This window comes from Malaclemys terrapin, chromosome 12, assembly GCF_027887155.1.
Source record: "Malaclemys terrapin pileata isolate rMalTer1 chromosome 12, rMalTer1.hap1, whole genome shotgun sequence".
Classification (NCBI taxonomy): domain Eukaryota; kingdom Metazoa; phylum Chordata; order Testudines; family Emydidae; genus Malaclemys; species Malaclemys terrapin.
Window position 1 is genome coordinate 49,596,953 of NC_071516.1, and position 26,030 is coordinate 49,622,982.

Here is a 26,030-nt window from a genome sequence, read left to right on the forward strand (position 1 = left end):
GAGGGGGAAACAAATGAATATAGAACAAATCTATTTTTTACATCTTAAGCTGGCATACGTCGGTGCAACATGACTGATAGCCCTCGGCATCTTCTGGGTGCTTGGCAGAAAATAGTGTACTAAGACTGATAGCCATTATTGTCAAGACAGTTCAATAGGACTGAGCATGTCTGCCCAGGTGCCCATGATTGAACTGCAATACGACGATGATGGATATCAGTCTTAATACACCATCTACTGCCAAAAGGCAAGGGGCCGCTGCTGTGTGCAATGCAGCCCTACGTCTGCCAGCACCCAGATCGCTGATGAAGGCTACCAGTCATACTGCACCATCTACTGCCAAAAGGCAATTAGTTAGCTGCTGCTGTGTAGCAATGCAGGACCACGTCTACCAGCACCCAGATGACATATGGTGACGGTGAGCTGAGCTGAGCGGGCTCCATGCTTGCCGTGGTATGTTGTCTGCACAGGTAACCCAGGTAAAAAGGCGCGAATCGATTGTCTGCTGTTGCTCTGATGGAGGGGGAGGGGCCTGATGACATGTACCCAGAACCCCCCACGACACTGTTTTGCATCATTCAGGCATTGGGATCTCAACCCAGAATTCCAATGGGCGGCGGAGACTGCGGGAACTGTGGGATAGCTACCCACAGTGCAACGCTCCGGAAGTCGACGCTAGCCTCGGTACTGTGGACGCGGTCTGCCGACTTAATGCACTTAGAGCATTTTATGTGGGGACACACACAATCGGCTGTATACAACTGATTTCTATAAAACCGGCTTCTATGAATTCGACCTAATTTCATAGTGTAGACATACCCTTAGAGAGTCTCACCAGAAATAGTCCTGAAAGGCCAGATGCTGGGTGACAAGCCTGATTTCCAGAGGTACAAAGTATATACGCACATCAGAACAGAGTCACAAATAGGACACTAAGTCCCTAACAGGCCTCATCCCCGGATCCCAGGGAGCCAAGGGAGTGAAATTCTTGGAGGAGCTGGAATTTAATAAGGCAGGGAATGCTGGGAAAACTGTGCACGTGGAAATTAATGAGAGATTGAGAATGAGAGCTTCACCGGGGAAATACTAATTACACCTGCAGGGGTGTCCCTGTGCTGAGGGCCTAGGCTCCGCTAAAGTCCTACTTGGGAGGTTTAACTGGGACTTAGAGGCTGCCTACGACTTGTGCGGGGTGAGTTTCACCCTCTAATCTCAATTAACAGTGACTGAAGTTTGCCTTTCCCTTTGAGATGCCAGGGCTACTCACCTGTGTTGCTCATGGTTATGTCCTGGGTTAGTTCTCCAGAACAGGGTGTGGTCACTTTGCAGGTAAATTCGGTGCCTTGTCCCCATTGTGCCAGCGACACAGGGTGAGAACTGACCAGGCTGGTGGTCCCGTTGCTGTTCATCTTGAGGGGTTCTGTCTTCACCGCGGAGCTGACTTTCCCATCCACTTTCCATGCGATTCTGCTGGCCGCTAAGTCATAGCCCAGAACTAGACAGGTAACGTGACCAGAATTTTTGATGACGTCTTCATAGGAGGGTTTGGTTAAGTAGATGGTTGGGTCAAGTGAGCTTCTGAGGCAGGCTGAGAAATGCAAAGAGATGTCATTGACCAGTTCAAATAATGTGGAAAGACAGAAAAAGACTATTGAAATCTAATCTAATCTAATCTATCCACCCACCTCCATCAGAACACTCATAGTCTCCATCCATCCACCTGTCGGCTTTGCCAGGTTAGAAGCTCAGGAGGAGGCAAACCAGCTCCCGCTGGCTCTCTGTGGAGCTGTCCTCGCAGGTGGGGGCCAGCAGGTGAACCTCGGGGGGCCTTGTCAAACCACACCCTGAGAGCAGATAGAGGGGAAAACACAGTCCAGTGTCACGCTCTGTAGATCCCCAGTCCCCTTCCAGAGAGAGCGCTAACCCTACAGTCCTCCCAGCACTAGCAAAAACCCCACCTTATTGTGATATGTTTACATTGAGTACTTTATTCAGCCTCTAGGGCTGAGATTTTTCACAGCCATGTAAGGGATTAAAACAAATGGGAACAGAGCAAATATTAAATGCCTCCGTGCATTCGTTCTGCACGTGCTTCATGGAGTGTGTTCTCCCTGGTAAACAGCAGGGACAAAGCTGGAACTTGAGCTGTGTGTGTTTATTTGAACTTGTTTTCCTCAATTGAGGTCCCCTATTTAAGGGGGACCGGGGCACTGTACAGCATGACATGGCATCAGAAGAAAACCTGGGTTAGGACTGACTGTGTCTGACTACAGATAAAGGGTCAAATTCTGAGCTGATGTAAGTCAGCACAGTGTCACTGACTTCAGTGCAGATCAGATGATTTACACCCATTGAAGTTCTGACCCCAGAATGCCTAGGTTTGCTGCTCTGGGGTTGTATCCATTTCAAAAGATGCCCAAGAACAGCCGGAGTGCAAGAAACACACACAGCTCCGTGACAGAGAGGGGTAAGCGAGTACTAGCTTGTAAGCGGGTGTAGCCGCTTTAAGGCCAGTGGTTGCTGGGAATTGTAGTTTCATGGGCCGGCTTGCTGCAGTCTGTATAAGGGAGAGCTTCTGGCTCAGTGCTGAGGAAAGCGGACCAGGCAGGAGGCCTAGGAAACATGCAGGAAAGGTGACCTAGTGGGGAAGGGGGGGGGCTGCCCATCCAGCCGGCTGAACGCCGGAGGGGCCCCTGGTGGCTGGGACCCTGTGCTCTGAGATGCTCTGGTTTTGCTTTGAGGCTTTGGACTGAGGTGGCAAATGGGCTTTGTTCTACCTCCCCCGGTGGGAGGAGACTGGGTTTGGGGGAGGGGCAGGGGGAGGGAGTTAGGCGCTGAGCCGAAGTTTTCCCCTGTACAGAAGGGCCAGCATGGGGCTTAGGTGCCACTTCAGCCCAGCTGTGTTCTAAGATTTCTCAAGGTGCCTAAGGGGTTTGTATGCCAAGTTCCCATAGGATCCATATGCCTAAATCCTTTAGGCAGGGCTGAAGACTCTCCCCCTTAGTGGAACATAGGTCTCTGCCCAGGGGTGCCTTTCACCCGAAGGTTTTCCTCGTTCAGGGGTCCATGGAGGGGGCGCTGGGGGCAGGAGTTCTGCAGTGACAAAGCACCAGGGCTCAGCGTGTTTCAACACTGGGCCAAACTTTCCCCAGTCGTTCAGAGTGAGATTTTTCCAGAGGCACCTACGGGATGTGGATTAAGATTAACTGGCTCCCAGACCCGCTAGGCGCTTTGAAAATCTCAGCCTGGCTGTCCCGTCCTCCCCCACCGCATGTTTTACATTCCCGAGGGAACGTCTTCGACACTGTCTTTGCTGTGCCTGGATGCGTCACATCGCTCTGGTAGGTGTCGCCCTGCCGGGACCTGTCAGGGAGGATCAGCAGGCTGCTCCGGGTGTGGAGCCCGTCGCTCATCGTCATCTCTGGGAAATCCTTGCCCCCCTGGGTCACTTTGCCAGAATTCCACTTGATGTTCACTGGTGATGGTAAATAGCCAGTTACGAGGCAGGCCAGGCTTGTGTCCGGGGGAGCACTGCCAGTCTGGGTGCAGCAGGGAACCAGGGGGAAGACGGACGGGGGGGTGGATTTTTGCTATCCACCTCCTTCTATGGCCCGGTGGCTGTATGGCCCAGTGATCAATTCACTGGAAAAGGAGTCAGGACTCAGGTTCTATTCCCAGCTGCTGTGGGACCTTGGGCCGGTCGCAGACCTTCTCTCTGCCTTTCACTTTCCATTGTGCAGGGGTGTCCTAGCGCTGGGCGAAAAACACGAGAAATGGGATTCGGACCTCGGCTCTTCCAGTGTAAACCTGGAGCAACTCCGGTGGAATAGCTCTGGGTTTGTGCGAGTGATGCTGACAGGAGACTCTGGTCCTTTACAAGGCACAAATATTCCCCAAGCGCCTCACAACCTGAGTCCAGCCCTCCTCAGCTCTCCAGTGTGAAGTAAGCATCATTACCCTCATTGAACACATGGGGAAACTGAGGCCTGGAGAGATGACGTGGCTTCCCCAAGGTGACAGAGGGAGTATGTGGTAGATCTGAGAACCAAAGCCAGCTCCCTAAGCCCCTTCCTCTATTTGATGACAAGACCATTCGGTAAAGCTAGGGAAGAGCCCTCCATGAGTCATGGATGGATGAGACAACTCAACACGCACTTTCTCCTCCGGTCCCTGCCCTTCTGTGCACACAGATCTTCCAAACCATACTTGTGTGCAACTACGTACAGGACATCTATCTATCCCCATACACACCCACTATCCATCCTTGGTGGGTGGAAGTCAGGACTCCTGGGTTCTATCCCCAGTTCCGGGACAGCCATAATGTTTCTTTCTTCTCCCTCCCACATGGCAGGTTCTCAAAAAGACCCCCCAGGAGGCCTCAATCTTTTCTGAGCTCTCCGGCCTTCATGACCAATCTCTGGGGAAAACTGACCAACAAACAACACGGGCTGAAAAGGGGAAGTTTACGCAAGTGAAAGTCACACCAATGTTATTTTTTCACCCTGGTCTTAGCCCCCTGTGCTCGCCCACCTGTCCAATTTTCACACCTTCTCACCAGCTGTAACAGTGAAAGCAATCCAGTGGGCGTCATCTCTTGCTCTCAATCTATAATTATCTTGACTTCCATCGGGGGGGAGGAGAGGGGATGTCTCACAGGCAAAGATATCTCAGAAGAGTTACACGACAGACACAGAGCAGAGCTGGACTCCCGGACAGAACCCCCCAGTCTACAGTGCCGGGCCACGACCCAACATGGCCGGTGATTTGGTGAGTCTATCACAGGAAAGTGGCTGCTATTGGCTTGTCACATGAGTGCAGAGGGTGTTTTAACCCTATCAGAGATAAATGGTGTGGAGAATGTGCTAGAGAGGGGAGCAAGACGCCTGGATTCCCATCCCCAGCTCTGGGAGGGGAGTGGGGTCTAGTAGTTAGAGCGGGGAGTTGGGAGCCAGGACTCCTGGGTTCTTTCCCCAGCTCTGGGAGGGGAGTGGGGTCTAGTCGTTAGAGCGGGGGGCTGGGAGCCAGGACTCCTGGGTTCTCTCACAAGCTTTGGGAGGGGAGTAGGTTAGAGCAGGGGGTTGGGAGCCAGGACTCCTGAGTTCTTTCCCCAGCTCTGGGAGGGGAGTGGGCTCTAGTCGTTTGAGTGGGGGGCTAGGAGTCAGGACTCCTGGGTTCTCTCCCCAGGTCTGGGAGGGGAATGGGGTCTAGTCGTTAGAGCAGGGGGTTGGGAGCCAGGACTCCTGGGTTCTCTCCCCAGCTCTGGGAGGGGAGTGAGGTCTAGTCGTTAGAGTGGGGGGCTAGGAGCCAGGACTCCTGGGTTCTCTCCCCAGCTCTGGGAGGGAAGTGGGGTCTAATCATTAAAGTGCAAGGGTGGGAGCCAGGACTCCTGGGTTCTTTCCCCAGCTCTGGGAGGGTAGTGGGGTCTAGTCGTTAGAGTGGGGGGCTAGGAGCCAGGACTCCTGGGTTCTCTCCCCAGCTCTGGGAGGGGAGTGGGGTCTAGTCGTTAGAGCAGGGGGTTGGGAGCCAGGACTCCTGGGTTCTCTCCCCAGCTCTGGGAGGGGAGTGGGGTCTAGTCGTTAGAGCAGGGGGTTGGGAACCAGGACTCCTGGGTTCTCTCCCCAGCTCTGGGAGGGGAGTAGGTTAGAGCCAGGGGCTGAGAGCCAGGACTCCTGGGTTCTCTCCCCAGCTCTGGGAGGGGAGTGGGGTCTAGTCGTTAGAGCGGGGGGCTGGGAACCAGGACTCCTGGGTTCTTTCCCAAGCTCTGGGAGGGGAGTAGGTTAGAGCCGGGGGCTGGGAGCCAGGAGTGTTGTGCTCTGTTCTGACCTATGAAGGGCAGTGGGGTTCGTCCCCCTGTGTGGACCCGATACCAGGGCAGGGTGCAGCACATGGCTCCCCTGCACAGCCTGGATATGCTGCGGAGGCCAGGACTGGGTAACACAGGCCAGGCTGTGCCCCCCAGTAGAGACGGGGGAACAGAGGTGCTTATCTCACACTCCACCTATCAGCTGGGATAACAGCTTTGAAAGAACTGTAGGGAGCGAGCCCAGGGCTGGGCTAGCAGGGGCTGCAGGTGGGGAGTGAGGATGATCAGATAGCAAGTGTGAAAAATTGAGACATGGGATGGTGGGTAATAGGCACATATATAAGAAAAAGCCCCCAAAATCAGGACTGTCCCTATAAAATCGGGACATCTGGTCACCCTAGGCACCAGCAGAGCTGGCGGGGAGCCCAGGGCTGGGCTAGCAGGGGACTGTGGGTCAGGAGTGAGGAGCACCGGTGGTGTTTGGGGGAGCCCAGGGCTGGGCTGGAAGGGGCTGCAGGTGAGGATTGAGGGACACCGGAAGGGCTGGGGGAAGAACAGGGATGGGCTAGCAGGGGGCTGCGGGTCAGGAGTGAGGGGCACTGGCAGAGCTGGGGGGGGCAGGGCTGGGCTAGCAGGGGCTGTGGGTCGGGAGTGAGGGGCACTGGCAGAGCTGGGGGGGGCAGGGCTGGGCTGGCAGGGGCTGCGGGTCGGGAGTGAGGGCACTGGCAGAGCTGGGGGGCAGGGCTGGGTAGCAGGGGCTGCGGGTCAGGAGTGAGGGACACCAGCAGAGCTTTGGGGGAGACAGGGCTGGACTAGTAGGGGTCTGCAGGTTGGTAATGGGGGGCACCAGCAGAGTGGGGGGGGGCAGGGCTGGGATAGCAGAGGGCTGCAGGTCAGGAGTGAGGGGCACCAGCAGAGCTGGGTGGGGGGCATGGCTGGGCTAACAGGGGCTGTGGGTCAGGAGTGAGGGGCACAGGCAAGGCTGGGGAGGCAGTGCTCGGATAGCAGGAGTCTGTGGGTCGGGAGGGAGGGGCACTGGCAGAGCGGGGGGGGAGCCCAGGGCTGGGTAGCAGGGGGCTGCGGGTCAGGAGTGAGGGACACCAGAAGGGTTGGGGGAAGAACAGGGCTGGGCTAGCAGGGGCTGCAGGTGGGTAATGAGGGGGACCAGCAGAGCTGGGGGGTGGGGTAGGGCTGGGTAGCAGGGGCTGCGGATAGGGAGTGAGGGGCACCGGCAGAGCTGGGTGGGGGGAGCGCAGGGCTGGGCTAGCAGGAGCCTGGGGGTCAGAACTCAGGGCCATTAGCAGACGTGGGGCACTCAAGGTTGGGGGGCTGCAATTAGAGGTTGGGGGGAGCAGCTGAATTGTTTCTAAGGGGATTTAATTGTCTCCAACCAAAAACTGTCTAACCTGAGGCACAGATTTCCCCTTTGGCATGTCCCTTGTCGGAGGTAACCCCCTGAACTCAGCGAGTGCAGGAACGCGTCTCTCTGAGCCGGCCCTGCCTCCCTCCACCAGCTCTGCGCTCATGGTCCGTGCTGAGAGCCCAGCGTGGGGCTTCCCAGCACAGCGAGAGGTGAGCTCGGCTGCCTGGGGCTGGATGGAACTGGCAGCTCAGAGGTGACAGCTCAGAGCTCAGGTTCCTAACTTGGCCTTAGAGTTGAGCTGGCCCCGTTTTTGCGGCGCGCTCAGCTGGAGACGCTTTGGGCTTCCCTTCCGGGGGGACGAGCTCTGCCGTCTCCGGCTAAAGCCCACTGGAGATGCAGACCCCGGTAAGTGCTCCCCAAGGCGCCTCCAGTTTGGGCATCTAGAAATTGGGCAGCTGGAATTCTTGGGAGATTTCTCCCGTAGAGTTTGGGAAAGTGTCCAGAAAATCTTCATCCCAACTGGTTAGAATCTGAGTGGTTTCTTGAGTGGGAATCTGGCTAGAAAGGTCGTGAGCTAAGGGTGGTGATCACCAGTTGATTACTGAGTTTGGGGGAGGGAAGGTTTTTTACCCTAACCCCAGAACTATGACCCTGAACCAAACCTTAAACCCAACTACTTAGACACCCAACTCTGTCCTAACTCCCTAACCGTGACCCTAACCCCAGCGTCCTAACCCCCGACAGATGCAGCCATTCCTTAACCCCAACACCCTAATCCTCGCCCTTTCCCTATAGTCCTATCCTCATCCTTAACCCCAGCTCTCTAGCCCCTACTCCCTAACTCTGACCCCCCAACTCTGACCCTCTCATCAAACCCAACCCCTAACCCTAACCTCCCCACATTATCCCCCGAACCCTGACTTTAGATTGCCTAGGCTGCAATGGTCCTGGGATCAGTAGTGTCCTCATTGTTATTTCTCTGTAAAGCTCCTGGCGCGATGGGTCCCTGGTCCTAGATTGGGTTTTCTAGACCACTCTGATACAAGTACTAACGACCAATTATACCCCTAACCATAACCCCAGCTCTAACCCGAACCTCCCCACCTTGACCCTCTGAGCACTAGGGTTTCTGTGTCTCCAGTTGGGTATCAAGCATCCCAGCATCAGAATTATGAGTCATCGTGGCAAACTGACCCCTTGGGATAGGACCCATGAATCTCACTAATTCCCTCTGGAAAATGGCAGCAGAACCAGTTAGTATCTGAAGGTTGAATGGTTACAAAATTGGCTAGAAATCCAATCACAACACGTCAAATATTGAACTTGAGACTAGAAAGGTATTTGACCCGAACCATTAAACCATCACCCTTAATTGTACCCCAGCTCCCTGTAGCCCTTAACCCCAGCACCTAACCATAACCGCTAACCCATAGTGTAATTATAACCCGAACTCTAACCCAAAGGGCCCGTATGTCCCGGGTTGAATTGGACAGTCCCAGTCTTTCTTACTGGTGTCTCAAGTGAGTTCCCAGGACATCTAACCCCGTGTTTTTGAGCTACATAATTGCTAATTAGCCACTAGGGGCTGATGATGTTAGCAATGAACCTAGGAGTCTAATGAGAATATAACATTTACTATTCATACCCAAGCTAAAGTTGCTAGTATAACATCAGCTGGAGACCTGAAGACCCAAAGGTTAGTGATACGACACTTCTTCGGAGAGCCCAGAAGTGTCCCCCAATTTCAGTTCCTTGGTCAAAATCTTGGGTCATTTTCTAGCTGCAGATGCTGTGATTTCTCCAACGGGAATTTCTCTGACAGTTCAGCACTTCGTCACCTAATTCCTGGTTTCTCTACCTGGCTGTGCCACTGACCTGCTGTGACCAGGTCCCTTCCTCGCTCTCTGCCTCAGTTTCCCCTCTGACCCTTCCTTTATCTTGCCTATTTGGCCTGTAAGTTCTGTGGGGTAGGGACTGTCTGTCATTGTGTCTCTCTGCAGCACCCGGTGTAATGAGGCCCCGGATCACAGACTGGGTCTGTTTAGCACCAAGTGAATTGGGGGCCCTGGTCCTGGTCAGTCTGTGACACAACCTGGAAGACGGGGGGCAGCCTATCTCAGGCACCCACTTACACACAGACATTAATAAGACCTTGCAACTGTCACTAGTCTCAGCACAAACTGTGCTGTGCTGAATGGAGCAGAGTGGGGCTCCGCTAGGGGACGCTCTCCCCCGGCATTGAGTGCTGGCCCCAGTGCCACGCTAGGGCCTGTGCTGCATGGAGCGGGGCAGGGGCTCGGTAGGGGCTGTGTCTCATGGCCTCGCTCTCTCTCCCTTTGCAGTTAGCGCCACGGCCCCGTCTGTCTTTCCCCTGACCTCCTGCACTGGCGAAGTCACCACGTCCCAGGTCACCTTCGGCTGCCTGGCCAAAGGATACTTCCCCGAGCCGGTCACCGTGACATGGAGCCCAAACGTCGGCTCCTCGGGCGTGAAGACCTATCCCTCCATGCTGCAACCTTCCAGCGGCCTCTACTCCCTCAGCAGCCAGGTCACCGTCCCGGCCAGCAGCTGGGAGTCTGACACCTATAGCTGCACCGTAGAGCACCAGCCCACCAGCTCCAGCATCTCCAAGGAAATCCCAAGTAGGGACGGCGCGGCGCAGCCCGGGGGGGGAAGGGAGGGGTTGGGGGTCTCTCAGGGCCCTGCTCTGGTGACTGCTGCAGGGAGAGAGGATGGGAGCCTGCTAGTGCTGTGAGCTGATGGAGTCGCTGTGGTGGGTGGATGGAGAGAGAGACACCACAGAAAGATGGGAGTGAATGGGGACAGGTAGACAGTGTTGGGTGTGGAGAGAGAGAGACCATGCGCCGAAGGGTGGAGGGATGAAAAGAGACACCACGCCAAGAGAAGCGATGGGTGCTGCAATGCAGAGAAAGGGGCAGAGGGCTCAGTAGGGAGCCTTGTGCTGCAGATAGCAGGGCGGGGGTTCAGGAGGGGTCTGTACAACAACTAACTCCTGTCACCCTTCTCCCAGAGCCCATCCCCACTGAACCCCACGCCCCCGAGGTGCACGTCCTCCACTCCTCCTGCACCACCAAGCCAGGTGCCATCCAGCTGCTGTGCTTCATCTCCGGCTTCTACCCCGAGACTTTGACGGTGGAATGGCTGGTGGACGGCGAGCCCGGGCTACTTCCTAGTGACACCGCCCCTGCCAAGAAGGACGCCGATGGCCGCACCTTCAGCACCCGCAGCAATGCCAGTGTCTCCCAGGACGAGTGGCTGGAGGGGAAGACGTACACCTGCCAGGTGTCCCACCCGGGCAGTGCCACCACAAATCAGGACCATGCCCGCAAGTGCAGAGGTGACGCTGAGTGGGCCCAGGCTTCCTAGGAAGGGGAGGGGGACACCAGGCTGGGCTTGAGTGGGGAGAGGAATGTGGGGGGAGAATGGGATGGGTTTGGACAGGGGAGACCAGGCCTAGCAACTGACCTGCGCTCTCTTGTCCCCAGAAGAAACAACATCTCCCAGCAACATTCAGGTCTTCCTGGTGCCCCCATCTCCTGCCGCCCTGTACGTGGCCCAGAGCCCCATGCTCACCTGCCTGGTGGTCAACCTGCCTAGCGACTCCGGCCTCCAGGTGGTCTGGTCCCGGGAGAAGCCAGGGTCCATTGTCCCTGATCCCGTGAACCTCACTGATCATTTCAATGGCACCTTCACCGCCTCCAGCTCCATGCCCATCTTCACCCGCGACTGGGAAGCCGGAGAGACCTTCACCTGCAAAGTGGAGCACTCGGAGCTGCCCTCACCCCTCATCAAATCCATCTCCAAGAAGCCAGGTAAGAGGAGAGCAGGGTCCCTAAGGGGAGAGACTCCCCTATCCCAATCCCCAGCAGGGAGGGGTGCTCCTTAAGGGGAAGCCCCAAAACCCAGCAACCTGGATCCCGGCCCTGGGTCCCTTTGCGGCCCATGTGAGATGGAGACCATCCTATACCCCATCCTGCACTCCAGGACTACCAGCTCGCAGTCCCCAGCCCCTCCATCCTGGAGGAGAGAGGGGATGTTCCTACCCGCATGCACACCCACACACCCACACACACACCCTATCCTTCTCCCCGCGTGGCCCCAGCTGTGTGATGTGCATGGCTCATCTGTGTCCTCCGTCCCCACCCACCCAAGGCAGGCGCTCTGGCCCAGGCATCTACCTCCTGCGCCCCCACAACGAGGAGCTGAGCAGCTCTGAAGACTCGGTCAGCCTCACCTGCCTGGTGCGGGGCTTCTTCCCCGAGAACATCTCCGTGCAGTGGATGAAGAACCACAAACCCGACGAGAGCTTGGAATACATCACCACCCAGCCCATCAAGGACGGAACCGGCGACTCAAACTTCTTCCTCTACAGCAAGCTGAAAGTCAGCAAGGCCAGCTGGAACAGTGGGGACATCTACACCTGCATGGTCATCCACGAAGCCCTGCAGATGAAGTTCACCCAACGCAGTGTCAGCAAAGACTCCGGTAAATGAAGACGGCTCCTCCCAGCCCCACTGCTAGCATTGTCCAGTACAGCTTCCTGTAAATAATCTCTGTGCCCCCAATGACAACAAGTGAATAAATGGAACTAGTCTGAGCTCACCCCCGGTCTCCTTGTTGTGGTGTGACTGGGTGAAATCTGTAGGTCGCCCAAGGTGGACGAGATCCCAGGTTGCAGGCTGGGAGAAACCAAGATGCTATAAGGCTGGGGATGCCAATTCCCAGATCCTGTATGGGTGGATACATATATACCATGGATGGATGGGGAGATACATGGATAGATGCCATGGAAGGAACAATAGGTAGATACATGGGTAGTGGCCATAAGAAGGAAGGTTGGGTAGATACATGTGCAGATGCCATGGGAGGAAGGATGGGTAGATACATGGGTACATGCACACCACAAAAGCAGTGATGGAGAGGGGGGTAAATGGACAATTACACACATAAATATGTCCAAGGCCAGCTCAGTTGGAAGGCCAGGTATTCAGAGAGATGGTTAGATGGATACATACATACTTCAGAGGGAAGGACTCATAGACCAACAGATATTACAGAGAGAGGGAGAGAGAGAGAGAGAGAGAGAGAGAGAGATTATTATTTGGATTAAAGTAGCACCTCCACCCCCAACTCAGATAGGGCCCTGTTGGGCTGGGTATGGCACAGACACCGTGAGAGACAGTCCCTGTGTCAAAGGGCTCACACCTAAATAGAGAAAGAGGGAGAAGAAACAGACAGCAAGAGGGGAAGGGGCCTGCCCAAGGTCACGTCCGTTACCGAGCTAGAAACAGAACCCAGGTGTTCTGAGAGTCCCACCCAGTCCCACTAGACTGTGCTGCACTGAGGGAAGGATGGCTGGATGGTTCGCAGGTGCGGTGCCAATGGATAAGTGGATGGGGATGGATGGATAAATCTATGGTGAAGGTTGGAGGGGTACCCATTCTGAAGGATGAAGGGATGGATAAATGGATGGCCATAGATGGACTGCGATAGATGGATGGCTAGAGATGGGGATGGGTTGGGACAGATGGATGTATGAATCAATGGATGGGTGGGTGCATATGGTAATGGATCAGTACCGATGGCGATGGATGGTGATAGGAAATGAGAATGGATGGGGATGGATGGATGGATGGATGAACGGGCTGGTACTGATGGTGAATGATAGATAGATGAGGATGAATGGATGGGTGAATATGGCAATGGATGGATGGATGACTGTGTGTTAATGGAGACATATGGTGATGGATGTTTGGGTATGGATAATATATAAAGGGATGATAGATAAGTGGATGGGGTTGCATGTGTGGATGGATGGATGGATGGATGGATGGATGGATGGATGCATGGATGGATGGATGGATGGGTATAGATCTATATGGATGGACGGAAGATATGGAGGATAGTTAGAGATAAGAATGGATGGACCGTGGGATGGCTGGGTGGGTAGGTGGATCGATGGATGGTCAAGCCATCCCTGGCATCTCACTGAGGTGAGATCCTCTCTAAGCTATAACCCATGCATACCCGGGGGGCACCGTATCAGTATCAGCATTTACCCTACAATCCCTTCTACCTCAGAGAGGAGTAGATGCCCCATGGGGATTTTCCAGACAGAGTCAGTGGGGAGAAGGCAATTCAAATACCCTGACCCCCACACAAACTTTCTCTGCTGGCTAGAAGGCTAAGGGGTCTCCTTCCACCCCTTACCTGCAGCGGCGGCTGGGGAGGGGGGAGATAGGACAACATACAGCAAACACCCCACAGCAGGGATCAGCTCCTGGAACTCAGTCCCCACAAAGTAGCAGCAGTAGTAGGGCTGTTATCTGGAGCAGACACTAAGCAGGGACTCATCTAAAGTCTCACTAGCTCTGGTGACATAGGGGGCCCAGGCAGTAGGGTGGGACAGATGATGCAGATGCCCCATCTCCTACCCAGCCCCTCACTCACACACCTTCCCCCTCCCCCCCTGCATGTGTGTATTAGCCCCAAAGCTGGATGGGCGAGTGCAGGAATCAAACCCACCAGTACCAAGCACAGAGCTCACACCTGGCATTAAAGAGTGGGTAGCCTGCAGCGGCAGTGTTAGGGCTGTTATCCTGGGCAGCGCAGGGGCACACAGAGTAAGAGAGTGCAGGGGGGTGGCTGAAAGAGAGCTCAGTCCAGTGCAGATGGACACACCTGTAACATGGCATGACCCAGGGACCCTCCCACCTGGGCTGTTGTGTTTGTACACACAGAGAGACACACAACACAGAGAGACAAACATGCACCCACACAGAGTCATGCACCTGTTCTCCAGACATCCCTAGGGCAGGGGGCTCAGTAGGGGGCACCATGCTCAGGGAGCAGCATCTTTCATGTCAGAGAGACCTTAGATCCCATCCTTAAAATACTTGTGGCTCTGTTCATAAAAGTGACAGTGTTCAAACTTCCCACATCCCTCAGCCGAGGCAACTACCAGCTGCACCTGGGCAAGAGAGCCCGGTATAAACAGGCCCAGAGGTGGCTGCATTCCATCTGAAATGACTCCTGGGTGTTTCGTTACATTGGGAGCAGGGTCATAGAGGCACACATGTGAAATCCATCCATCCTGGTCTTTAGGGAGCTCGCCCACCATGGCAGCATCCCGGCACCTCGCACACCTCAGAGCGATCCTGAGCCACCTTTCACAGGCAGAGAAACTAAGGCACAGAGAAATTCAACAGGCGGCCAAGCTTCAGTGCCAGGGTGTAGGGCCACGGTCACATGGGATGAGTGAGATGAGACCTGGGAGGCTCTGCATCCTTCATTTAGTCACAGCAGGCAGCGTGGGTGGATGGATGGAGGGGTGCGACTAGGGATGGATGGATGGATGGATGTGTCTAGAGATGGACGACAGAGACATGGATGGAAGCAGGGCCGGCTCCGGGCACCAGCCCACCAAGCATGTGCTTGGGGCGGCACCTGGAGGGGGGCGGCGCGGTGCAGCGCTCCGGCCCGAGAGCGGGGCCGCGTCTGGGCTCGCCGCCCTCCCCGCAGCATTCCGGCCACCGGGTAGAGCGGAGCCGCAACGGGCTCGCCACCCTCCTCCCGGCGCTCTGGCCGCCGGGGAGAGCGGAGCCCCGGCCGGGCTCTCCGCCCTCCTTCCGGCGCTCCGGCCACCAGCGGAGTCGCGGCAGGCTCGCCACCCTCCCCCCGGCGCTCCAGCCAGTTGGGGAGAGCGGGCCTGCGGCCGGCCTCGGCGCCCTCCCCTGCCACGCTCCCCGTGAGGGAGGGGGGGCGGCGGGAGGCTTTTTTGCCTGGGGCGGCAAAAAAGCCAGAGCTGGCCCTGGATGGATGGATGGTTTGTGGGGATGGATGGATGGATAGATGGAGGGGTGTGTCTAGGGATGGACTGATGGATGGATGGGGGCATTGTGGTCATGGATAGATTGCTGGATGTAGGGGTGTGTCTAGGAAAAGTTGTTACTTGTTCCAATAATATAAGAACTAGGGGCCACCAAATGAAATTAATGGGCAGCAGGTTTAAAACAAATAAAAGGAAGTTCTTCACACAACGCATAGTCAACCTGTTGAACTCCTTGCCTGAGGAGGTTGTGAAGGCTAGGACTATAACAGGGTTTAAAAGAGAACTAGATAAATTCATGGAAGTTAAGTCCATTAATGCCTATTAGCCAGGATGGGTAAGGAATGGTGTCCCTAGCCTCTGTTTGTCAGAGGGCAGAGATGGATGGCAGGAGAGAGATCACTTGATCATTACCGGTTAAGTTCACTCCCTCTAGGACACCTAGCATTGGTCACTCTCGGTAGACAGGATACTGGGCTGAATGGACCTCTGATCTGACCCAGTATGACCATTCTTATGTTCTTAGGGATGATGGTTTGTGGTCAGGGATGGATGGATGGATGGATGGATGGATGGATGGATGGAGGTGTCTAGAGATAGATGGTGGAGGCATGGACGGATGGATGGTTTGTGGGGATGGATGGATGGAGGGGTGTGTCTAGGGATGATGATTTGTGGTCAGGGATGGATGGAGGGGTGAGTGGGGATGGATGGATGCATCTAGAGATGGATGAATGGAAGGAGGGGTGTGTCTAGGGATGGAATGATGGATGGTTTGGGGTCAGGGATGGATGGATGTATCCAGAGATAGATGACTGGAGGGATGGAAGGATGGGTAGAGAAGGGAATAGGCAGGTTGGTGTTGGACGCACAGTCCAAACTCTCTCTGTCACAGTGGCTGAGTCAGAGTTGATGTCTCTTTCTCTCCCCCCAACAGAGGTGATCATGTCAGGTGAGTTTTGCAGTGAGGATGGCGACGAGGACTTAGACGGCCTCTGGGCCACCATCTCGGTCTTCATCACCCTCTTCCTCTTGAGCGTGTGCTACAGCGCCACCGTGACCCTGTTCAAGGTGAGAGAGAGAGAACGAACGTAGGAATGAAGGAATGAATGAGTTCAGCACAGAGGACAGCATGGAAGGGAAAGAAAGAAGAGAAGAATGAAGGAGAAGGAAGAATGGGTGAATAAGACACAGACTGAATGAATGAGACACAGACATAAAAGCAGGAAGGAATGACACAGACAGAGCAGTTCCTCCCAGTGCTGACCCCTCTCACCCTTGCTCTCTCTCCCCTGCAGGTGAAGTGGCTTTTCTCCACCGTGGTGCAACTGAAGCGCGCGAGGGGGCCCGAGTACAAGAACGTGATCCAGCGCGTGGTGTAGGGGCCGCTGCCCCCGTCCGCCCAGAGACAAGGGGCCGGGACTCCCGGCTCCATTGGCGATACCACCCTGAGTCCCACAGCTGCCCCCCACCAGTGCTGTGCCTCTGGGAGACCCCCCTGGGGGGAGACAGGACCTCGCCCCACATGGCCTAATCGGCCCTCAGCCACTGGGGACGCTGCTGGGAGCTGGGCTAAGACTGGACCACTCACATCATGCAGGGAACAAGTGCCCCTAGCGAGGAAACAACCCCTCTCCCACTTCCCACCCTCCTGAGCCCAACAGTCCCTGCTCTGGGCTGGATCAGAGCCAGCGCTCCCTAGAGGGAAAGGCCACATGTCCCATTCCTCCACCCTGGGGCTAGATTGGAGCTGGTGCCCCCTAGTGTGTAAGGGCCCTGTGCCCCATTCCCTGTCCCTCTGAGCCAGCCAGCCCCACACCTGGGGCCGGATTACAAATGGCTTTGTCTCTATTGCTCTGAATGTTGCATATTTAGCTCCCGGCTGTTTTTTGTGACTTTTGTGGTTTGCACTGAGTGACCGTAAATAAATAAATATTCAATGCGGGCTCCTTGTTGTTCACAGCCTCCATCCCTGACTTTCAGGGGCCCCTGAGACCCTGCACTGTGTCTGTAGGAGGTGCCACCGGGCATGGGGAATAGACTGAGTGGTACCCACTGAACTGACCCCAATAGGAGGTGGGGGCCTAGCTACAAAACCATAGAGCAGGGCCTTTGTCCCTCAACCTCTTCAGGCTGGGACAGAGGATCAGCAAGGAGAGATCTCCAGGGCAGGAAAAAGTTACCACTGATAAGAAAGAAAGAAAGAAAGAAAGAAAGAAAGAAAGAAAGAAAGAAAGAAAGAAAGAAAGCGTATGGAGGGAGAGAGATTGATTGATCAGTTACTAGAACAACTTATTAAACAATCAATTTGTAAGCACCTAGAGAATAAGAGGGTGATAAGGTATAGCCAGCAAGAATTTGTCAAGAACAAATCATGCTAAACTAACCTAACTTCCTTCACTGATAGGTTTACTGGCCTGGTGGATAGGGAGGAAGCAGTAGATGTGATATACCTTGATGATAGTAAGGCTTTGACACAGTCCCACATGACACTGTCATAAGCAAACTAGGGCAATGTGGTCTAGATGAAATTACTGTAAGGTGGGTGCACAATTGGTTGAAAGAGCATTCTCAAAGAGTAGTTATCAATGGTTTTCTGTCAAACTGGGAGGGCGTATCTAGTGGGGGTCCCACAGGGGTCAGTCCTGGGTCAGGTATTATTCCATATTTTCTTTAGTGACTTGGATAACGGAGCGGAGACCATGCTCATAACATTTATAGATGACACCAAGCTAGCAAGGGTGGCAAGCTCTTTGGAGAACAGGATTCGAATTCAAAAAGACTGGACTTAGGAAGGAAAAATTCAATGTACAACTACAAAATGGGGACAGACCAGCTAGATCAGGGGTGGGCAAACTATGGCCCGTGGGCCACATCCGGCCTACGGGACCGTCCTGTTCAGCCCCCGAGCTCCTGGCCCGGGAGGCTCGCCCCCAGCCCCTCCTCTGCTGTCCCCCCTCTCCCACAGCCTCAGCTCGCTCACTCTGCCACCAGCGCCATGCTGTGGGCAGCGGGGCTGTGAGCTCCTGGGGCAGCGCAGCTGCAGGCCGCAGCCTGACCTGATCTCTGTGCTGCGTGGTGGTGGCAGCGTTGCCTGGCTCCAGCCGGGTGGTGCGGCTGTAACACCACCAGCCACTGGTGCTCCAGGCAGCGCGGGAAGGGGGAAGGGGGCAGGGGGGATTGGATAGAGGGCAGGGGAGTTTGGGGTGGTGGTCAGGGGCGGGGGTGTGGATAGGGGGTGGGGTGGTCAGGGGGAGAACAGGGGGTTGAATGGGGGCAGGGGTCCCGGGGGGGCAATCAGGAAGGAGGGGGGGTTGGATGGGGTGGCAGGGGGCAGGCAGGGGCAGGGGCAGGGGTTCCGGGGACAATCAGGGGACAGGGAGAAGGGGTGGTTGGATGGGGCAAGGGTCCCGGGGGGGCCGTCAGGGAACGAGGGGGTTGGATGGTGCAGGAGTCCTGGAGAGGGGGAAGATAGAAGGTGGGCGCCGGGCCACAACCCCCTCCCCTAACCAGCCCTCCGTACAATTTACGAAACCCGATGCGGCCCTCGGGCCAAAAAGTTTGCCTGCCCCTGAGCTAGATGGTAGCACTACTGCAAAAGCACTGAGGGGTTGAGTGAATCAGAGACCATAAATGAGTCAACAATGTGATGCAGTTGCAAAACAAGGCTAATCTCACTGGGGTGGGGAGGGAACAAGAGGTCGTACGTAAGACACAGGAGGGAACTGTCCCACTCTACTGTGACTGAGTGCTATGTGGAGTCCCATGTCCAATTCTGAGCACCCGACTTTAGGAAAGAGGGGGACAAACTGGAGAGATTCCAGAGGAGAGCAACAAAAACGATCAAAGAGTTAGAAAACTTGACCTAGGAGGGAAAGTTAAACAAACGGGGCATATTCAGTCTTGAGAAAAAAAGACAAAGTGGGAGCTGATCATCAAATCTGTGAAGACCTGTTCTAAAGAGGACAGGGATCCATTGTTCTCCATGGCCACTGATGGTAGGATAAGAAGTAACAGGCTTCATCTGTAGCAGGGGACAGTTAGGTTGGTGATTAGAAAATACTTTGGCACCTTAAAGAGTAACAGATTTCTTCGGGCATAAGCTTTTGTAAGCCCACTTCTTCAGATGCATGGAGTGAAAATTACAGATGCAGGCATTGTTATACTGACACCTGAAGAGAAGGGAGTTACCTTACAAGTGGAGAACCAGTGTTGACAGGGCCAATTCAATCAGGGTGGAGGTGGTCCACTCCCAATAATTGATGAGGAGGTGTCAATATCAAGAGAGGGAAAGTTGTTTGGTACTGAGCCAGCCAGTCCCAGTCCCTATTCAAGTCCAAATGAATGATGTTAAATTTGCAAATGAATTGTAGTTCTGCAGTTTCTCTTTGAAATCTGTTTTTGAAGTTTTTTTGTTGAAGGATGGCTACTTTTAAATCTGTTATAGAATGTCCAGGGAGATTGAAGTGTTCTCCTACTGGCTTTGTATGTCACCATCCCTGATGTCCGATTTGTGTCCATTTATTCTTTTGCATAGAGACTGTCCAGTTTGGCCAATGTACATGGCAGAGGGGCATTGCTGGCACATGATGGCATGTATCACATTAGTAGATGTGATATATGCCATAGTAGCTATATCTACCAATGTGATATATGACAGCAATGCCCCTCTGCCAAGTACTTTGGCCAAACCAGACAGTCTCTATGTAAAAGAATTTGGGCCTGATTGAATTGGCCCTGTCAACACTGGTTCTCCACTTGTAAGGTAACGCCCTTCTCTTCAGGTGTCAGTATAACAATGCCTGCATCTGTAATTTTCACTCCATGCATCTGAAGAAGTGGGTTTTTTCCCCGAAAGTTTATGCCCAAAGAAATCTGTTAGTCTTTAAGGTGCCACCGGACTCTTCATTGTTTTTGTGGATACAGACTAACACAGCTACCCCTCTGAGAGGAAATACTCTGTAAGTCTAACACTAGTTCAGCTCTGGTACAGGCTTCCAAGGGAGGTTGTGGAGTCCCCGTCACTGGAGGTTTTTAAGACCAGGTTGGACAAACACCTGCCAGGGCTGGTCTAGGTGCACTTCATCCTGCCTCAGGGCAGAGGGCTGGAAATGGTGACCTCTCAAGGTCCCTCCAGCCAGATATTTCTGTGATGCTCTGCTAGATAGATTAGCTTAGCTTTGGCTAGCCTCTCTGGCCATGTTGCTGTCTTTGGGGGGTGGGCGGCCCGGCTAGCTGAATCTCACCAGGGCAGATGTTTCCTGTTTTTCTCACACCCTGCTCTGCCTTGCGTCCCCAGAGGCAGAAATGCAAAGTTGGCTCTCTTTGGTGAGTCAGTGTGAAGAGCTGGAAAGTCCCAGAGGAAGGGGGAGGGAGGGACTGTTTAACCCAGCACCCCCTAATTGTTACCCTCCCTGTTAGAAACTTGCCCCAAATTTCTACTCTGAATTTGTCCAGTTTCAGCTTCCAGCCCTTGGACCCATCTGCTGGATGGGAGCCCTCAGAAATCTCTTTCCCCACAGACCTCAAATCACCCTATAACCTGCCCTTGCATCAATGGACTAGATTGGCTACAAAAGCACTAGCCCTGTCTGCAGCCCTGGGGCAACCCGCGGCTGGAATCCTGGATAGACTCCGGGCCAGCGAAGAGGAGGCGAAGGGGTGACTCAATCCCAGGCGACCAGCACCTACCTGGGGGACAGAAATTTGATGGTGGGGGGCTCTTCCCTCTGGCTGACAAAGGTCTAACCAGGGCCAATGGCTGGCAGCTGAAGCGAGACAAATTCAACATGGAAATTCAGGGGTCACAGGTCACGTAGCTTCTGTTGGCTGAGCTCACGGCTCACCCCTGGGGCTCCTCACATGCTTCCTTTCCCCCACACACACACATTCCTGGTGTGCTGCCCTCCCAGCCCCTCTGTTTCAGGGACTCCCCAGTCTGCCCCCCATGCAGGCAGCTGTGTCTTCTCACTTTCTCCTGCAGCTGGGGTGCCCATTCTCCCACCCATGCTTGGAGTTCTGCATGCACCCCCTGCACCCCCATTTCGCCCATGCCCAGGGGCTCCATGTGCCCCCCATTCCACCTTCCTCCCTGCTTCCCCTGTAATACTGGTCTGGCTGGTCAGCCATTCAGGGTCTCACCGTAGTATCACAGAAACATCGGGCCGGAGGGGTCCACAGGAGGTCACCAAGACCAGGCCCCCGGCGCTGAGGCAGGACCAGTAAACGGGAAAGCCCAGGGCCAAGCCACCCCTGATCACAGGACGAGCTCCACCTGAGAGGGGCCAGGTGCTCCGGGTATAAAAGGAGTCAGGATGCAGTGCTAGGAGGGCCCAGTGGGGGGACAGGCTAGTGGGAAGTGACCATAGGACGCAAGAATGTTCCTGCCTAAGCAAGGACCCCTGGGAATGCCACTGAGTGACTGGCCCCTCGAGAGCCTGGCTGCAGGGGAGCCCCAGAGCGGTTTTGTTTCTGGTAAAGACAGGTTTGAAGCTTAATTTAGGACCTCATAAGGGGGGGGCTAAAGACTGACTCAGCCAGAGTCACCTGGCAGAGAAACCCCCACAGCGCTGCTGCGACCGCCCACGGGGGGCCAGCCCAGCAAGGGGGCCCAGGGGTGAGTGGGAATCTGTGCCAGTCTGAGCATAAGAACAGCCAGACCGGGTCAGACCAAGGGTGCATCTCTCTGGCCCAGTGTCCTGTCTCCCGACAGTGGCCAATGCCAAGTGCTCCAGAGAGAATGAACAGAACAGGGAATCATCCAGTGATCTGTCCCCTGTCCTCCATTCCCAGTGTGACATTCTGTACCCCAAGGCAACACCCTGGCACCCCCATATTTACCATGGTGATAGGATTATGATATGTTTTGTGCAAAGTATGCCTTGTTCTAAAAGTCTTGATCTGTTGCACATGAATATCCTGTTGGATTGTATGTGCTGTCCTTGTATCTGAAGTATGAATATTGACTATGTACCGGTATTTCAGATGGGCTTGCTCCTGGGGTGACACCCACAAGGCAATTTACATCCAGTCGAGCCAGCACATTGTGGTTGAACCTTTCAAGTTGATGGCCCATCAGTGAACACAATGGACCAAAGAAGAAGCTTATCCCCACCTGATGGACTTTCCTGGGAACGTTTTAGCCAGAATATGGGGCATGGCCCCTGCTATGACTCATCGAAGCAGGCAAGGGCATGTGACCAGCTCATGTGACACCGGACTCCATCTTGTGCCTGTACTTTTCCACTAAATGTGCTGGGAACTTCAGTTGGGACAATGAAGTTCCGTCCACATGGAAGAAGCTATAAAAGGGGAAGTGACATCATCACGTAGCCTCACTCCCTGCCTCCCAACTCAACACCTGGAAACACCAGAGGAACGAAGACTGAACTGGGGAGGTGCTCCCAGGCAGGAAAGGAGTAATCCATCCCAGCTTGTGTAGGGAAGATGGGTGAACTGTTTGTACCATCAGGGTGAGACACGGCTTGATTCAAATCCAGTCTAGCGTTCACAACGTAGACTGCAGTTTTGTTTTATTTCTTAGGTAACCAACTTTGATCTGTTAGCTATTACTTACAATCACTTAAAATCGAACTTTCTGTCGTTAATAAATCTGGTTTAGATTTTTTTACCTAAAACACGGTGTTATTGAAGCAGAAAGGGAAATCTGACAGACTGGGTAATAACTTACACAGGGCAGGCTTTTGACCAGGGCAAGACGGTTCAGCTCTGGGGCCCTAGGCTGGGGAGCTGGGGGAATTGGCTGGAGCCTCTCGATCGTTGGTTCATGAGTGGCTGGCGACAGCATTCATGTAACTGCAGCTGGGTGTGTCCCTGCCTGTGTAAGGCTGTGTGAGTGCAGGACCGGGGTTGCTTGTCGCAGCAGCACGGTGTGAGAGGGAGCCCAGGCTGGTAAGACAGAGGGCTCAGCAGTACCCCAGTTCCAGGTTGCACCCCAGGGAAGTACATCACACCTAGCTTCTGGCAAACAGAGGCCGGGGACACCATCCCTGCTCATCCTGCTAATAGCCATTGATGGACCTGTCCTCCAGGAACGTATCTCATTCTTTTTTGAACCCTGTTACAGTCTTGGCCTTCACAACATCCTCTGACACACAGTGGTTGACTGTGTTGTATAAAGAAATACGTCCTTTGGTTTGTTTTAAACCGGCTGCCTATTCATTTCAGTGGGTGACCCCAGGTTCTTGTGTTATGAGAAGGAGTAAAGAACACTTTAAACCTAAGTTATCAACCCATCGGGATGCTTTTACTATGTCATTAACCAATTCAGTTATTAACTCATTTGCTGTGAGAATATATATGTACTAAATATTTCTGTCGGACTGTTTAAATATGACTCCATAGCACCATAGTAAATAAAACAATCAATTCACACCGCTGGGGCTCTTTCGGGTAATGTTGATCACTAATTTGGCTCCTAAACCACTGAGGTCCGAGCACAAACTTTATGTTTTGCCAGTGGGTGCGTTTGGAGCGGGGGCAAGAAGAGGCGGAGGGAGGGCGGAGCCTATGGGGAAGAGGCGGAGTGAGGGATTGGGAAGAGGCGGAGTGAGGGCTGGGCCTTGGGGGGAAGAGGCGGAGTGAGGGCCTCCAGGGAAGAGGCAGAGCGAGGGGGAGGAGGTGCAGCACTCCAAAGGCAAGTGCCCCGTATCAGGCATTTCTTGCCTCCCCAAGCCTCTTATGTCCGCCGCCCCGGAGCACCCACGGAGTCAGCACCCATAGGTCCGAGTATCACTGGGCTGCAGGCTGTGATAACTGACCGGGGCTCCATGTGTCCCCTGTTTTCCCCCTTCTGCTTGCCAATTTTCCCCCAAATCAATCGGGTTCTGGCCCTCGGTGCCTAGAAGGTTCCTGGAAATGCTGGGACTGGGCGCGTGAGCTGTTAAAAAGCTACTGCACTGCGGCAGGACCCAGACATGCTCAGCTAACGAGGTGCAAACGTTGAACCATGAGGGGAATTCTCCATCGGGTTGGGTGGATTCTCTGTCACTGGCAATGGTTTTAAAGCAAGACGGGATGATTTTCTAAAAGATCTGCTCTAGTCCAAGCAGAAACTAACTTGGGGAAGTCCCAAGGCCTGTGTTACAGGGTAGGCCAGACCAGATGGTGACAGGGTCTCTCGTGGGTTTATAATCCATGAACTGAACAGAGAACCCAGTAACGGTCTCACTGGGGCTTTAGACAAGGCATTGCCCTCTTAACTACAGCATCACACCGGGAGCTCAGATCGGTTTTGTGTGACTGCTAAGTCCTTTTCCAAGTCCCCAGTCCATCAGCTGATGCAGGGAACCCATCTTCCTTTGTTCCTAGATGCACAATCTTGTCTTTGGTTGTGTTAAAATGCACGGTGATCAAACAGACCCAGCTTAGCAAGCAATCCAGAGCACGCAACATGGCCGCCTTGTCCTCAGCTGTAGTTTCCACTCTGCCATTTTTGCCTCATCATTGGCACTTTTTGCAGGAGTCAGAGGGGAGTTTTACCTCTGTGTACAGCAGTGGGGAGGCCAAGCCTGGAACCCCGCCTCCGGTTCTGGGGTCTGCAGCTTGAAAGGGTGCCGAAAAGAGCCACAAAAAATGACTCAAGGCCTGGAGAAAACACCTGACGGTGAGAGACTTCAAAAGCTGCGTTGGTTGCGCTCCTCAAATGGAAGACTGAGAAGAGATGGGGTTATGGTGCAGAAGGACGCTCATGGGGAGAAAATACTGGGCACCGAAGGGCTCTTTAACCTAGTAGAGAAAACCAGCAGGCTCAATGGGAAAACCAAACCAAGCCAGATTAGAAGGGAGGTGCAGATTTCTAACAGGGAGGGAGACTACCAAGGGAAGTGGTGGCTTCTCCATCGTCTGATTGCCTTTCAGGAAGATGGTTCGGTCAAACACAAGCTATAGGGCTCAATATAGGGGTACCTGGGTGAACTACTCCCGCTGTGGAGGTCACACTAGATGAACTAACGGTGCCTTCTGGCCCTAAACTCTCTGAATCATCTTTCATTTTCCTTGAGGTTGCCAGGAAAGAGAGTGAACAGAACTGGGCCACCGGCAACAACCCCCATTAGGTGACGATTCCACCTGAAGAACCAATTAGCCAGTTTGCAATAGGAGCAACATTAAAAGAGCGTTCTGCAAAACCCAATCAGAACATCCTAAGTCAGACGCCTTCACAGACCTCTCAGCGTCGGGTGACAACGCGGTTCCCTTTATCCACCACAAAAAAAGCCAAGTTCGGCTCACGAGATCGATTCACCACAACGCCGTGTTGATGTTCATGAATGGCGCGCCTTGCTTTTAATTCATAATGGATTGTAGCCCCTATCAGCTGTTCCATGACTTAGGCCGAGATTGGTGTCCAACTAACTAGCCCATAGTTACCCATGTCATCCTGCACCTGCATGGATGGATGGAGGGAAGGATAGACGGATGGATGGATCAATCAATGGATCAGACTAGCCCCTGGCTGATTTCACTGGGTCTCTCCAAGCCTCACCCTGTCCCAACGAGTCTGTAATGAAAGAAAACTGCTGAATAAACACTTCTACATTCTTTTGAAATGTAGAAGGCCCTTTGTAAATTCATGGGGCTCAATTTCACAACATTGTCCACACTTTGGCATGCAACCCATGACTGGCAGGTGTTCGAGGTGCCCTGGGCCCCGGGTTCTTGGTCGGTGGCTCCCCGCTGCGCCCCACCCCTTCTTCCCTCCACGCTGGAGCCTGCAGCTGGCCCCTGCTCCCCGTTATGCAAATCCCCGCACAGCTTCACACCTCCAGGGTAATTTTAGCCAGGAGCTGCCGAGGTGGGTGGGGCCGGGGACCGAAAGCCGCTCAGCGCGGAGCCTGGGGAAAGTCCCCACACTTGGCTATCAGCTGCTGCTGTTCGTTCTGGCCGGCGAGCGCAGGGTCAGCACCACCCCAGGGACAGACATGTGTCAGCCCAGCTACCTCCATACACACCCCCCGCGACCCCGCACCCCTCCCCGACCTGCAGAAACGGTCTAG

The 26,030-nt window shown here is 54.3% G+C and overlaps 2 gene segments (V, D, J or C); one reads left to right on the top strand and one right to left on the bottom strand.

Annotated features, from left to right (window-relative positions):
- LOC128846276 (Ig heavy chain C region, membrane-bound form-like) overlaps window positions 1–4,591 on the bottom strand; it is a 31,639-nt gene extending 27,048 nt beyond the window's left edge. Inside the window, 4 exon segments of the C gene segment in view lie at window positions 1,268–1,648; window positions 1,686–1,844; window positions 3,281–3,590; window positions 4,556–4,591. Coding sequence covers window positions 1,268–1,648; window positions 1,686–1,844; window positions 3,281–3,590; window positions 4,556–4,591 — 886 coding nt within the window.
- Window positions 4,592–4,752: 161 nt separating this feature from the next.
- LOC128846277 (Ig epsilon chain C region-like) lies at window positions 4,753–16,944 on the top strand. The segment is given in 8 exon segments: window positions 4,753–4,767; window positions 7,345–7,375; window positions 9,509–9,808; window positions 10,198–10,524; window positions 10,673–10,999; window positions 11,340–11,678; window positions 15,911–16,086; window positions 16,314–16,944. Coding segments are annotated over 8 exon segments (1,599 nt in total).
- Window positions 16,945–26,030: the final 9,086 nt, after the last annotated feature.